The sequence below is a fragment of the Giraffa tippelskirchi genome, chromosome 6, assembly GCF_054371585.1.
Source record: "Giraffa tippelskirchi isolate mGirTip1 chromosome 6, T2T-mGirTip1v1.2.pri, whole genome shotgun sequence".
Classification (NCBI taxonomy): Eukaryota; Metazoa; Chordata; class Mammalia; order Artiodactyla; family Giraffidae; genus Giraffa; species Giraffa tippelskirchi.
The window spans coordinates 164,948,724-164,964,210 of NC_137280.1; the positions used below are offsets into that span (position 1 = coordinate 164,948,724).

The 15,487-nt window shown below is 40.5% G+C and overlaps 2 protein-coding genes across 11 annotated transcripts in view; one reads left to right on the plus strand and one right to left on the minus strand.

Annotated features, from left to right (window-relative positions):
• SKIC3 (SKI3 subunit of superkiller complex) overlaps positions 1-13,510 on the minus strand; it is a 98,619-nt gene extending 85,109 nt beyond the window's left edge. For 2 of the 7 annotated variants that reach the window (XM_081498759.1, XM_081498753.1), the window contains exons 1-3: positions 13,464-13,510; positions 8,405-8,481; positions 1,820-1,910 (exon numbers count right to left, since the gene is read on the minus strand). Coding sequence is in view for 5 of the 7 variants with exons in the window: in XM_081498753.1 (XP_081354879.1) it covers positions 1,820-1,909 (90 nt within the window). In the remaining 2 variants the exon portion in view is untranslated. Of the gene's footprint in view, positions 1-1,024; positions 1,197-1,284; positions 1,318-1,406; positions 1,516-1,819; positions 1,911-8,404; positions 8,482-13,463 lie in introns of those variants that run through there. The other 5 variants (XM_081498755.1, XM_081498754.1, XM_081498758.1 and 2 more) reach the window with 5 other exon arrangements.
• Positions 13,511-13,573: 63 nt separating this feature from the next.
• Positions 13,574-15,487, plus strand: part of ARSK (arylsulfatase family member K) — a 53,968-nt gene continuing 52,054 nt past the window's right edge. For 3 of the 4 annotated variants that reach the window (XM_081498763.1, XM_081498767.1, XM_081498764.1), the window contains exon 1: positions 13,954-14,128. In XM_081498763.1, the coding sequence (XP_081354889.1) occupies positions 13,991-14,128 (138 nt within the window). In that variant the 5' untranslated portion in view covers positions 13,954-13,990. Of the gene's footprint in view, positions 13,665-13,953; positions 14,129-15,487 lie in introns of those variants that run through there. The other variant, XM_081498765.1, reaches the window with a different exon arrangement.

Consider the following 15,487-nt stretch of genomic DNA (forward strand, 5'->3'; position numbering starts at 1 on the left):
CATGGCCTCCACCCCTGCTGCGCTCACTAGAAACCTAACCTCTCCAGGGCATCCTTCACCCCTTAAGACTCTCATTCTACACCGCTATCTATTTCCCCCAAGTTTACTCAGTTCTCTCCCTCCCACTGTCCTGAACTCTTTAGTGCAACTGCTGAAACTCCTGATCTGAACAGCCAAGGTCCCTACGTTCAATCTTTCTTTGAACTGTACCAAGTTCTGTCTCAACGAAACTGGGCTGTGGCCCTACAGATCTTACATGCTGCAGCTGATTTCTTTTCACGTACATCCCACGTATCACAGGACAGGAGATAAGACAAGGGTTTTCATTGCCACACTTGTCACCTGTAATATTTTCTCTTCTGCTCCCCGCACCCCAGCACCTTTGAAGATCAAACCACCAGCTATACTACAGAAAATATCCTTCTTGTTGCTATCATCTACCAACCTCCTAGGAATCCGCTTTCCTTCAGTGAAAGTAGTGTATCCTTCCTCCCACTTCAATGCCTGTATTCATTCTATCAATCATGCAGATGACCCAATGAATGTCACAGCCTCTCAGTTACTTATCCTCAGTAGTCAGCCATCCAAAACCTGGGTTTCCAGCATGTACCTCTCCTATCCTCCCAGTTCAATTACTGCAATGGTAACAATTCTTTAACCTCTATTATGACCAACTTTTTTTTTCACCCTCACCTCCCTCCAACTATCACCCTGCTTCTCCATTCTCATCTCTCATGTCCCGGCTTACACTGTATTACCCATCACTGTCATCACTCCCTTACAAACATCCTCAACTCCTTGGTCTCTCTTTCCCCTACGCTTCCTTACCACCTATATACGGAATTCACCATGTGCATCTCCGAGCCTGAGAAGGGTAACATGAAGGAAGACACTACCCCACTGAGTACACCGATTTCACTTTAATAACATGAAGTTTCAAAAGGACATTGATTAGAGTCTGGTAATCCTGCTAATCCTCACTAACAAATTTCTTCTCTCATGGCGAATGACGACTGTATCATACCTTTTCTTGTCTCAAACCTCCTACACAACTCCTCTTTCAGCCTCTGCTGCTGCTAAGTCGCTTCAGTCGTGTCTGACTCTGTGCGACCCCACAGATAGAAGCCCACCAGGCTCCACTGTCCCTGGGATTCTCCAGGCAAGAACACTGGAGTGGGTTGCCATTTCCTTCTCCTTTCAGCCTCAGCTTATACCTAAGAACACAGGAGCCATCAGAGGGGGACATTTATCTTCCCACCACCCCCCTGCCCCCAATCTACAAACCTGATGGCTACGGACCTGCATCTATCTTCTCTCCTGTGAAGACAGAAGAAGTGTCAAAGGCCCTCCTCTCAAGCTTTGGATCCCATCCTCACTCCCCCTCCCAGGGACTGCACTCCTGCTACCAGCCTGAATCTCTCCTGCACCTTCCGTTCCTCCTTCTGGACTCGAACATTTCCATCAGCACAAAAAAGAAAATCTTAATGCTCACAACCACACACCAAACTGATTCTCCTGTCAACATACCATTAAAGAAGGAAAACTTTAAGATACAATAGTGTTCCATAGTACAACCCATCAAAAGACAGCTAAGAGACATTCAAGTTTTGGGAACTTGGCTTTGTTAAGTTACCAATACAGAGAAAGAAAAAATCAAGTAGCAAAAATAGCTTATCCTGGCGCAACTACACTAACGAGTCTACTATAAGGCCTTACCATTTTTGTTGTATTTAGACAGAAACGACTCACATATTACAGATCAGTGATGCTGACAGATGTGAACATTTCTATCTTGGAAGGAAAAAAAAGTATTAATTACCTTGCAATGTTTCAAAGCTTCCTTGTATTCTTTGTTTCTGATCGCATCTCTAGCACTTTTCAGAGCAGTCTTTACTTCTTTGCTGGACATTCTGTCAAAACGAAAAGTCTGTTTATACTTAAATGAAGGCAAAGGACTATGCAAGAGGACTATATACTAATTTCAGCCTGAATGAAACTACAATGATACCTGTCTAACTGTAACAGTTACAACAAATTGAACAAACTTAACCTCTGAAAGAGGCATGTGTAATTCCTCCCACATGGAACATTCTTTCCCCTTAAAATAAACATATTTTATGTATAAAAAACAGAAAGTCAGATCATCTCTTCAGATTTTTAGTCAAATGTCACTTCTTCAATAAAACCTTCTCTGGCCACACTATTTAAAATTTTAACACTTTATTCTTTCAACTCCCAACCACTCAACATTCTCTTATTTTCTCTTTAATACTGCATTTATTTTTCTTCAAAGCACTTATCACCATCTAATATATTATATTAGATGGGGCATCTGGTCCCATCACTTCATGGGAAATAGATGGGGAAACAGTGGAAACAGTGACAGACTTTATTTTGGGGGGCTCCAAAATCACTGCTGATGGTGACTGCAGCCATGAAATTAAAAGACGCTTACTCCTTGGAAGGAAGGTTATGACCAACCTAGATAGCATATTTAAAAGCAGAGACATTACTTTGCCAACAAAGGTCCACCTAGTCAAGGCTACGGTTTTTCCAGTGGTCATGTATGGATGTGAGAGTTGGACGGTGAAGAAAGCTGAGCACCGAAGAATTGATGCTTTTGAACTGTGGTGTTGGAGAAGACTCTTGAGAGTCCCTTGGACTGCAAGGAGATCCAACCAGTCCATCCTAAAGGAGATCAGTCCTGGGTGTTCATTGGAAGGACTGATGTTGAAGCTGAAACTCCAATACTTTGGCCACCTCATGCGAAGGGTTGACTCATTGGAAAAGACCCTAATGCTGGGAAGGATTGGGGGCAGGAGGAGAAGGGGACAACAGAGGGTGAGATGGTTGGATGGCATCACCGACTTGATGGACATGGGTTTGGGTAAACTCCGGGAGTTGGTGATGGACAGGGAGGCCTGGCATGCTGTGATTCGTGGGGTCGCATAGAGTCAGACACGACTGAGCGACTGAACTGAACTGAATATATTATATACTTATTTATTTATTATGTTTTTCCCAACCTCACCAGAATATAAGCTTCATGTAGGCAGGGATTTTTAATCTGTTGTTGGGTTGTTGCTGTTGCTTAACTGCTGTGTCCTCAATACCTGGTATCTGAAAAACTGTATATATTAACAAATATTTGCTGAAATTACATTGTATTTGAATTATATGCATTCTCTGTATAATAGGCTAAAACACAAATGATCTTATGGGCCAGGACCCAAAGCACACACCAATCTCAATAGAATTCTACACAAAGTAAGTGCTAAAATAAATCCAAGTCACAGAGTAAAAACATTAATACAAATAAATTTCAGTAACTATGATGTAAGTTTGAGAAAGCATTCTGTTTTGATGTTAGTTTCTATAAAATATAAATCAGGATTTTAACTTTTTTCACAGTAAGGATTTCTTTAGGATGACAGTAGTATAGTATTCCTTGTAATATAGTATTCCTTGAAGAGAAGTAAACGTAATGTTTATACTTAAATGAAGGCAAGGAATATTCAAGAAGACTGTATACTAATTTCAGCCTAGATATTTCAATTTGTAGACAAAATATTCACTGAAGATATGTTAGTGTAATCTTAAATAAACTAACATATCTTAAGATGTCACAACTTATTCCATTTACCAGTAAACCAGTCAAATTCAATCACAACTTGACCTTGAAGAAAGACACATCTGTATTTTTTTTTGCCAATTCCACTGAACTCTAACCTCAAGAACGTAAAACAAAGCTATGTACATATTAGGTCATTATAGATCGCCGATGCTCAAGGTAGCAAAATGAACCAAGAAGATGGCTCACTGACATGGTAGCTGACAGTTCTTTACATCCAAACAGGCTGAGGCACAAGCATAAGATGAAAGAAATTTAAGAAGCCAGGGAATTAAGAAAAAAAAAATCCTTTTGACTTAAAGAATTTTAGATTCAAATAATACAAAAATTAAAATATTAAAATATAAATTTATCTATAGCCAAAACAAGATTTCCTAAATAGACACAAAAGGGATTTTTTGCCTCGTTACAATAATTAGACAATTAAAGCAACATATTTCATATGCTCTTATTTCGGACACTGCTCTATTATCTGAAATTATACTGGCATAAATTTACAGATATAAAACATCAGAAGGATTTTTATATAATCTGCAAGTCTTGCTTGAAGCAACCAATAAGTCTCTATGCTGATGCTACATTATATTTCTCACACCAAAGTTTCTTTGGTAGATAAACCTGCAGACTGAAAGAAGAGAATGACAGTGATGATGACAACTAATCGGGACCAACAGAAAGGGATAAAAAGAGACACCCAAGAAAAAAAAATAATCACGAGATGCCCAAGTTAAAAAAGAACAAAAACAGTTTCAAGATAAGACCAAGCAAAAGCAAACAGAAGAATGTAACTTTTCCAGGACAAAGATCACCATCTTTTCTATCACCCAACATACATGTAAAAGCACATCTGAACAAAACAGAACCAATCAGCACCAACCCAACATGCAGCTCCCAAGCTATGTGCTGCATTTGACAGAAGACATAGAAAGGAAGGCCTCTGCTCTGAAGAATACAATCTCAATCTAGAGAAAGACCTAAGGCATATGAGTCATTGAAGAATCAAATTCTAAACTAAAGCTAATGAGTACAAGTACAATACGAATGTAGAAGACTGAAGTGTGATGTGAAGTAATCAACAGCTATGAGGTGGAGAAAGGATCTGAGAATGGACGGAAGAAGGAAACTTACTCCAGCCAGAGGCATTGCATTAGCAAAGTCGGAGAGAGAGCAATGAGTGTGGAACGCGTAGGAAACAATAAGGAAGCCAGGCTGAATGGAAGAGGAAGGACTTGCTGAAGAACAGAAGAAAATTAGGCTGGGTAGGTAGAGCAGCAGTTTACATAAACTTTGAAAATGAGACAGACAAATCTGGACTTAAATGGAGCAGCCAACATGGAGCTGTCAAATACCTCTAAGTGGGTTATTTTTAAAGACCATATGAGACAAATTCTATTCTTCTCTTGATTGCCAATTCAAATATTCAATACCCTTCTTTTTTTTTTTTTATAAATTTATTTATTTTAGTTGGGGGCTAATTACTTTACAATATTGTAATAGTTTTTGCCATACATTGACATGAATCAGCCATGGGTTTACATGTGTTCCCCCTCCTGGACCCCCCACCCACCTCCCTCCCCATCCCATCCCTCTGGGTCATCCCATTGCCCCGGCCCTGAGCCCTTGTCTCATGCATCGAACATGGAATGGTGTTCTGTTTCACATATGATAATATACATGTTTCAATGCTATTCTCCCAGAACGTCCCACCCTCACCTTCTCCCTCAGAGTCCATAAGATTGTTCTATGCACCTGTGTCTCTTATTCTGTCTCGCATATAGGGTTATCGTTACCATCTTTCAAATTCCATATATATGCGTTAGTATACTGTATTGTTGTTTTTCTTTCTGGCTTACTTCACTCTGTATAATGGGCTCCAGTTTCATCCATCTCAGTAGAACCGATTCAAATGTATTTTTTTTAATGGCTGAGTAATATTCCATTGTGTATATGTACCACAGCTTCCTTATCCATTCGTCTGCTGATGGACATGTAGGTTGCTTCCATGTCCTGGCTATTGTAAACAGTGCTGCGATGAACATTGGGGTACACGCGTCTCTTTCAATTCTGGTTTCCTCGGTGTATATGCCCAGCAGTGGGATTGCTGGGTCATATGGCAGTTCTATTCCCAGTTTATTCAATTTATTCAATTCAGTCTATTCAATACCCTTCTATAGCCTGACATGTCTCCACAGGTAATTACATCTGCTCTTGCTGTACAAAAAAGGTCTTGATGACCCGGATAACCATGATAGTGTGATAACTCACCTAGAGCCAGACATCCTGGAGTATGAAGTCAAGTGGGCCTTAGGAAGTATTACCACGAACAAAGCTAGTAGAGGTGATGGAATTCTAGTTGAGCTATTTCAAATCCTAAAAGATGATGCTGTGAAAGTGCTGCATTCAGTATGCCAGCAAATCTGGAAAATTCAGCAGTGCCCACAGAACTGGAAAAGGTCAGTTTTCATTCCAATCCCAAAGAAAGGCAATGCCAAAGAATGTTCAAACTACCACACAATTGCACTCATCTCACACGCTAGCAAAGTAATGCTCAAAATTCTCCAAGCCAGGCTTCAACAGTACGTGGACCGTGAACTTCCAGATGTACAAGCTGGATTTAGAAAAGGCAGAGGAAATAGAGATCAAATAGCCAACATCTGTTGAATCACAGAAAAAACAGGGAAATTCCAGAAAAACATCTACTTTGGCTTCACTGACTACACTAAATCCTTTGACTGTGTGGATCACAACAAACAATGGAAAATTCCTGAAGAGATGGGCATACCAGATCACCTTACCTGCCTCCTGAGAAACCTGTAGGCAGGTCAAGAAGCATCAGTTACAACTGGACATGCAACAATGAACTGGTTCCAAACTGGGAAAGGAGTACATCAAGGCTGTAAATTGTCAACCTGCTTATTGAACTTACATGCAGAGTACATCATGGGAAATGCCAGGCTGGATGAAGCTCAAGCTGGAATCAAGATTGCTGGGAGAAATATCAATAACCTCAAATATGCAGATGATACCACTCTAAAGGCAGAAAGTGAAAAGGAACTAAAGAGCCTATTGATGAAGGTAAAAGAGGAGAGTGAAAAAGCTTGCTTAAAACTCAACATTCAAAAACGAAGATCATGGCATCTGGTCTCATCACTTCATGGCAAATGATGGGGCAACAATGTAGACAGTAACAGACTTTATTTTCTTGAGCTCCAAAATCACTATGAACAGTGACTGCAGCCATGAAATTAAAAGACTCCTGGTCCTTGGAAGAAAAGCTATGATGAATCTAGACAGTGTGTTAAAAAGCACAGACATCACTTTGCCGACAAAGGTCCATCTAGTCAAAGCTATGGTTTTTTCAGTAGTCATGTATGGATGTGAGAGTTGGACCATTAAGAAGGCTGAGCACTGAAGAATTGATGCTTTCAAACTGTGGTGTTGGAGAAGACTCTTGGACAGCAAGGAGATCAATCTAGTCAATCCTAAAGGAAATCAATCCTGAATATTCACTGGAAGGACTCATGCTGAAGCTGATGCTCCAATAGTTTGGCCACCTGATGCAAAGTGCTGACTCACTGGAAAAGACCCTGATGCTGGGAAAAACTGAGGGCAAAAGGAGAAGAGGGAGACAGAGGATGAGATGGTTGCATGGCATCATCGACTCAAAGGATGTGAGTCTGCGCAAACTCTGGGAGACAATGAAGGACCGGGAAGCCTGGTGTGCTGCAGTCCATGGGGTCACAAAGTGTCGGACACAACTGAGCGACTGGACAACAATCTTGCTGCAGTGGAATCCTCTGTTCTTCTGCTATCCTTTGTTCATTTTATTTGGCATTTAGCATAACAAGCTAGCACTAAAACCCTCTCTCTTCACCTAAAATATAATGCACATATATAAATAAACATTAGTTTCAGGAGATTATATTTTTCTGAAAGAAAGAATAATCTGCCTCCTTCTAGCCCTGAAAATGTCTTCCTCTTTTTTGGGAAGTGTTATGGAGAAGGAAGAGGCTCATTCCCCCACTTTCTAAACAAAGCTTTACAGAGCACTAATCATCTACCCATTTCACAGAGTAAAAACCTACTACTCACAAGGATTCCACATAACCTCATATTCCTCTGTTTGGGATACTTCCTTCTATTACAGGCATTTCCAACACCTCAAAGAAAACCCTAGCCCTTTTACAAGTATCTTTAATATTCTTCCATAGCCCCACAAACTTTATCCTTATACCTCTCCTCCCATTTTTTATCCTCAATCTCAATGATAAGAAAAGTGTTTACTTAGCACATCCTCACTTAATGAAGGCTTTTTTTTACTACCACTAAAAGGTTTTGATTCAGCATATCAAGCATAAAAAGCAACAACTGCACCTAATAAAAGGTTACAAAGTGACAACCATACCAAAAGACAATGATATACCTCAAAACTAACATTTAGATGACAGGCAGATGAACTGATATGTCCTACACACCCCAGCTAAAGCTATGGAAATTGAAGCCACATTCAGCTGTGCTACATACAAGGATTCCACATGCAAAAATAAGAAGAGGAAACAGAAACGATTAACAACAATGGAAGTTAATTACAGAAAAGCAAAAAAATGATACCTTTAAATCTAACTACAAAAGTCAAAAGGTGCTTTGTGATGACCTATAATCTGGGATAATAACCTGCACCATTTAACCTTCCTTCTCAAAAGAATAGGTAATATCAGTCATTAAGCAAAAGTAGAGTCCAACTACCTATGATTTAGCATTCTAGACACTTACCTTTTACCTATTATCACTCACTACCTCTATCTTCTTTGTAAACTGAGTTTCAGATTGCTCCTTAAATGTTTATCCATCTAGATTAAATAAAACATAAGACAGTCAGGCACATAAAAAAAGATGACATATATCACCCACAACATGTTGAATTTTTTGACACATCAGATACAGGTTCAATTTTCATAATTTATAATTTAAAACATGAGAAATAATTATGTACAATTTTCCAATTTCTTTCTTTCCTAAAAAGACACTAATTATAATCTCCAAATTTCTGAAGTCATCTAAACTGTGTTTCCATGGCCTTAAGGTGACAAAAGAAACTTCCATAAGCAATCATATTTGGAAAAAAAATACAGAAACTAAAAATACACTGACTTCAATGTAAAAAACTCAGCCAGAAGAGAATATTATCCACTTCTACACTTTGTTTTGAATCTAGGACAATTAAGGGCACTTGTGTGTGTGTGTTAGTTGTTCAGCCCTGCCCGACTCTTTGTGACCCCATGGACTGCAGCCCACCATGCTCCTCTGTCCATGAGATTCTCCGGGCAAGAACACTAGAGTGGGCTGCCATTTCCTCCTCCATTAAAGGCACTTACTTACTCCCAGTTTGCAACCTAATTACACTGAAGTGAATCTTGTTCTAAGCCACATAAAGAATTTTAAATATGAAAAAAAGCTGCCCACATCAGGCAACTAGTTTGTAAATTTAATTAAACAGACCAAACTTTTTCTAGATATTAACAATCCATCTAACTAGCCATCTGAAATACTAACACAAATTCTACATGACTACAAACTCTAAGTATCTTCTGATACTATCTCTGGAATGGATTCTGTCAAACAAAATTAATCTAGAATGCTTCCTGGAGAGAATAGAGGTGGTTTTGAAAAACGGAATAAAGGAAAAAAAGGAAAAAAAAATGCTTCTCTAGAACTAGGAAATGAACAAAACTTAGGTGAAGCAGGTGGAGATGAATAAGAAATAGTAAATTTGCTAAACTATGCACTAGTGATATACATACTTAAATAAAAGGGTTAGTTCCATAGAAGAGGGTCTTACTGGAAAGAAAAGAAAGTATTGTGATCCTCACAATGTCTAGGAAAGTAAAATAAAAGTTAAACAGGAAGTGGGGAGGCAAAATAAATGTTAAAACCTGACTCTCCATGTCACTAACTTCCCTAAGCCCCTATTCAGCTACAAATGATTACCCTCCTCACTCAACTTGATTTTACTGATTTACTCAGTCATTTCAACTTTGTTCTTAGAAAATATCTGAGATTTTGTCAGCCCCTTCATTCCGCCACATCCACCCCCCAAGTCAACAAAGATGAATCTGGATTCAAGTCTCCACAGATCTTGGGCACCTTACTTCACCTCCAAGTCTATTTCCTCATTGGTAAAGTGAGGACAACATCACTTACCTGATATGTACATAGATGGAATAGCGGAACACAGTATCTGCTAGTTCTGCAGGCCTTATCCCCTACCACCCTTTCAATCAACTTCACCACTTTTTTCCCATTCCTAACTCACAAAGGTTATTATATACTTTTTATACACATGTAAAACCCCCAATCCTATATTCCTTGATCCCTCAAGAAGTAACCTTCTCGTCTGTGTTCCTCAAAAAATGTCTATCATCAAACACAAGTATCCTCTTCAAATTAGTTACTACACAAATACTAAAGACTACAACTTAACAGATGCTTCATGTTCTGGAGCAGAAAATGGCAACCCACTCCAGTATCTTGCCTGGAAAATTCCATGGACAGAGGAGCCTGGCGGGCTACAGTCCATGGGGTCACAAAGAGTCAGACATGAGCATGCATATATGTTCTAAACAAATGTATTCTGTCTCTCAGGTCAAAAAATCCCTATGTAAAGGTAAAACCCCTATATAAAGGTCAAAAACTCCCTATATTTTTGGAGTTCCTTATGTATCCAACATCTATCAAGCATTATGACCTTTCAGATTCCAAACCCTACTGAACTACATTTTGTTTTCAGTTTCCCTACATTCAAAATGCAGTGATTCTCAATTAGCTAAAGTGAGAAAGGAAGAATCCCCTTTTCAGTATTACCTCATATTTACTTTTTCCACCATTCCCCAATGCTTTTCACATCTCCGTCTTTACTTCCCCCATTCAGCCTGTTCACATTTGCTTCTGTCTACTCAAATGCTACGTGTAATTCAAGGTCAAATTCAAGTGTCAAGCATAAAGTCTTCTCAGAAAAATCTCACACAGGTCTTAACTTATAACACTTACTGTCTAGACTAACATTTTCACAAATATATTTGGAACATTAACATGCTTAAAGGTGTTACCATATCTAGCAATTTTGTGAATACTGCACACTATATATCACTTTTTTAAAGTCACAGTGCATTTTAAAGGCTCTGAGAAGTTCTACAGTAAAGACCCAAACATAGTTTAACCTTAAAACTCTGAAACTTATATTAGTATGGAACATTTATTTCAATGAACAGCAATTAACACTGTGAAACACACCAGCGTGCTCCAAAGTACTATTTGGGATTTTCTGGTTTGGGGCTTAGTTTGGCAGCTAACTGTACTTTTTGATATCTTTTACACTGTTATTAAATTTACAGGTGTGTGTGTGTTTATTTCCCACAACTAGAGTGGAAGTTTCTTAGGAACAAAGACTTTCCTATTCTCCCTTTTATTTCCCAGTGTCTGGTACACTTCAGATATTCAGTAAATAGTCACAGAATCACAGCAGGTGAAGGCTGAATTTATTCCACACAGTCACTAACTGCACACTTAGCCTCCTTTTCTTAGAGCAGAATATAGTGCTGCTGGTATTTTGGACACTAAAAGACTATGAAGAACCAAAACCTACATCCAGACTTTAAAGTGAAGAATTTTCTGAACTGCAAAGTTAAGTATTTCACTAAAGCAATTAACCCTTAACATAGGATCTTTAACTGATGACTTAAACATACACATAATGGAGCCCTTCCTTCAGTGCAACACACTATACACACACAGGTACAGAGAGATGTGTACACAGAGAGGTGTACACACACAACTCAAAAGTACCTTTTCTGATATGGTAAGTTACTGGTTAGCAAATATGCTTTATGTCCAGAATAGAGTGTTCAAAAAACAAACAAACTGAAATTACAAGATAATTACGCAAAGGAACCAGGAAGGCCTGGGGGGGTGGGGTGGGGAAGCTGGTGGGGAAGGTGAAAAGGGTAGCTGAAAAGGAGCGATTACCCATGTAAAAGTGAAGATAACTGGACTAATGAATGGTCAAAAGTATACACAGAGTGACTTCAGCTCAAAACACGAGCTTATAATAATTACACCAATAAAAATATGGAATAGGCTCCTCAAAGAAGTGTGTTTCCCATCACTGGAGATGAAAAGGCACAGACTGCACAATCCACTTGGGAGGGATACTGGAGAACAAACCGAATGTCGGAGGAGAAGCAAGACGCCAAAGCCTCTTAAGAGTCTTCTAGAGCTATACGTCTGGGGCCCTAAAATATCCATCTTGCTCCAAACCACTACAGCACCTGCTCCCACTACACTGCCAGAGGGAGAGCCAGGAAGAAGAAGATGTGATTCAGTCACCTTGATCAGCAACTATGAATACACGTCCTAAGAAAACAAGGCCACAGAGAGTAAAGGGTTCACAAAATCAATACTATCCCATAGATAAAGTTAAATATATTTTTAATGACTCTAAATGTCAGTCAACATTGTTTCTCTGACAAAATGTGTTCTATATTCTGAATTAACTCAAAACAAATATTTGAAACAGATCCTGTTTGTGAGGGAGCTTATGTGTATTACCTCTCAGGCTGTAATATTATTTGTTTTTCCCTAGGGTGTTAAGTTCTTTATGGTCAGGGACTATTGTTTCTGTATCTGTCTGCTCCCACAGATGTTTAGCATGCTGCCTGACTAACAGCGCTGCTTCACTAACTAACATAGATTAAATTCATCAGAATGCCATAACATCCTACAATTTGAGACAGCAACGCAATGAGTCGGGACAGACTACTCAAATTCAAGTCCTACTCAGACTGATTCCCTCTGTAACCTTGGGCAAGTCATTCAACTTGTCCAAGTCTCAGCTTTCCTATCTGATGGTGAAAGTGGGGATAACAGAAAATACCCCACGTAAAAGTACTTGGCACACAATAGGTGCTCAACAAATGCTTAGTATAACGCTCAGCACATAATAAGCGCCCTGTGCATATGAAATAAGTAAAGTCTGTCTCTTTTTGTAATTATTTTCTGCAAAAAGCAATGTCCGATATTAGTATGAAAAGTCGATTTCACAGAAATACTACAACTCCTCCTTTTTCGTATCAAAAGATTAAAGCGACTAATGTGATGCACAAATTATACACCTGAAACTATAATAACCACATCAGGAACTTGGCTCTGGGACCAGAAACCTGCTTTTTTTTTTTTTTCTTCCCCTCAGATTTCTCCAAAGGAGTTCAACAGTCCAGAGAACCAGAGATCTTTTAAAAACCACGGCAGCGGAACAATGGTATTCTGAATCTATGTCGGTTATTCGAATAAGCCACACAGCCCAGCCTTTCTTCCTCTGAGGGCCCGTCCAGCTCTTCTCTCCTTCACACTCTGGAGGCAAAGGGCACCTAAGCTCATCCTCACCCCAAAAGATGAAACTTGTCTTACTAGGCCGCAACTCTCACCCCTCCGGAGCGCATCCCTGCACGGGAAAAGCGGGGAACAGGACAAGGCAGGTTGGAAATACTCTTCGGGGGAAGGTGTTCGAGGCGCCTCACGGTACCCGCATCCCGCGTGAGGCGGTCCAGACAGACAGACAGACGCCCCACAAGGAACCGGCCGGTTCAGCTTCAGTGACAGACGGGCTGCCACCTCACCGTCTCCCGGTCTCGCCTGACACTTGGCCAGGCTCGCCCGGCGCCAAACCGGCAGCCCCCGGCACCCTATCCTTTCTCGCCCTAGGTAACAATTCCACAGGCCGACCGTCTTCGACTTCGGCAAAAAGCGACAGCGACCAAAAAAAAAAAAAAAAACCCACCTGGGAAAGGAGATGCTTCTCTACTACAAAACGCCCAGGATCAAGGCAGGGCGCATGCGCATTTTCGATCACGTGACTGGAAGTGGCTTTGTCGGGGAGAGCGCTAGTTCGCTCGGTATTTGATTAAAAGGTCTTAACGAGAGTTGGAATTCCCTGGTGGCTCAGACGGTAAAGCGTCTGCCCGCAATGCGGGAGACCCGGGTACGATCCCTAGGTCTGGAAGATCCCCTGGAGAAGGAAATGGCAACCCACTCCAGTACTCTTGCCTAGAAAATTCCATGGATGGAGGAGCTTGGTGGGCTACAGTCCACGGGGTCGCAAAGAGTCGGACACGACTGAGCGACTTCACTTCAACGAGAGTTGAGACGGCGCTCCTCCTTTGCGCATGCGCTCGCCTCGAGCCTCATGGGAGTTGTAGTTCTGTGGGTGAAAGCAATCCCCTCCCTCCTCTCCTCCCGAGGAACTTCCTAGAGGGAGAGGGAGGGGGTTCAGCGCCCGGAGGCCAGGCTCCCAGAAAGCGGAGGGAGATGTTGCTGCTGTGGGTGTCGGTGATTGCAGCCTCGGCGCTGGCAGCACCAGCTCCCGAGGCAGGTGGGCAGAGGCGGGTAGCAGTTCAGGCTTGGCCCGATGCTCCTAACGTGGTGCTAGTCGTGAGCGACTCCTTCGTAAGTATGGAAAGGCAGGGGAGGGGGCGCCCTGCTGCACAGCCGCGATTGGCCCAGCCCTTCTCCTGCTTGCAGGCTTCGGGGAGCAGAATCTGAGACTTTTAAAAACGTTTTGTCCTGATACAAAGCAAGAAATGCATTTTACCTTGACGCCCCGTACAGACCTACGTGCACCACATAGATATACATGTAACACACATAAAAACATACTTTAGTAAGATGCACTCCGATTCGCATCTTAGCAAATTTTTTTTCATTGCTGGCCCACTAGATAAATTACTAATAAACTTTCAGTCCATATCCCCGCTTGATTCAGTTGTGGGGAAAAATAACATTCTGCATCAACATAAAAGCCTGTTAGCTTTCCAGCGATCAACGTTCTTTTATTACCCAGTCGTCTGATAATCCTGTTTGTGCTGATTTATATTCATTACTTGACATAATTTGATCCATTCTCCCATATTCCAGATAACCTGTATGCGTGTGTGTGTTGTTGTTTAATCCCAAACTTAAACAGTCTTTGTAACTTTCCCAAACCATCAACTAAAAACAATAGAAATATTAACATTACCTGTTATTTTTAGTATTATCCATGACATTAAAACTACTGCTTGGACAAATGTTTGACTACTAATTATAATACTAGTTTATTATAACAGGGTGTTACTGTGGTCAGGTAGATTGTTGGTGTTAAGCACATCTGGCAGCAAAGAGCGCTTGTAATGACTATGTTGTATTGCCTTCCTCATAAAATAACCCAGGAAAATTAAAGTTACATAATCTGGATATACCCCTAGAATTTATTGAGAATATTAGTTAAAGTAATCTTTATGATTATCTAAACTTAGGATCCTAACAGGGAATCTTAGAAAGTAACGAGAAAGAGTTTATTATCAATGCTCTTGAGATTAAAGGGAAAGGAAGGAAGCAGGATTGTGCAAAAAGAGAACTGACTGTTGTCACTGTCCCAGTGGAGGCCTCAGCTGACCTTGTGGGTAGTTCTCAAACTAGTATGATGCTTCGGAGCTGTTTCCAGTTTGGGGGAGGAGACCAGGCCTTTCTGCCTTCATGTTTGATGGCTATTATGTGTGGAATGCACCCAGAATGGGGCACCATTTGGAGCAAGACAGCTATCGTCAGCAGAGGCAATCTTTACTCTAAAAGGGAATCTGTGTGGTGTGTCACAGCATCCTAGAAACTTCCGAAGATGACTGGCATGTTTGGGGTTTGTTTGTCTGTTTTTAGTATAGTATAAACACATAGGTTTTTCTGTATGTGTGTATGTAAATTTTGATGCAGATTAATATCTCTTATGAATATAGAAGAAAAGGTCCTGAAAATACTAGCAAGTCACATTCA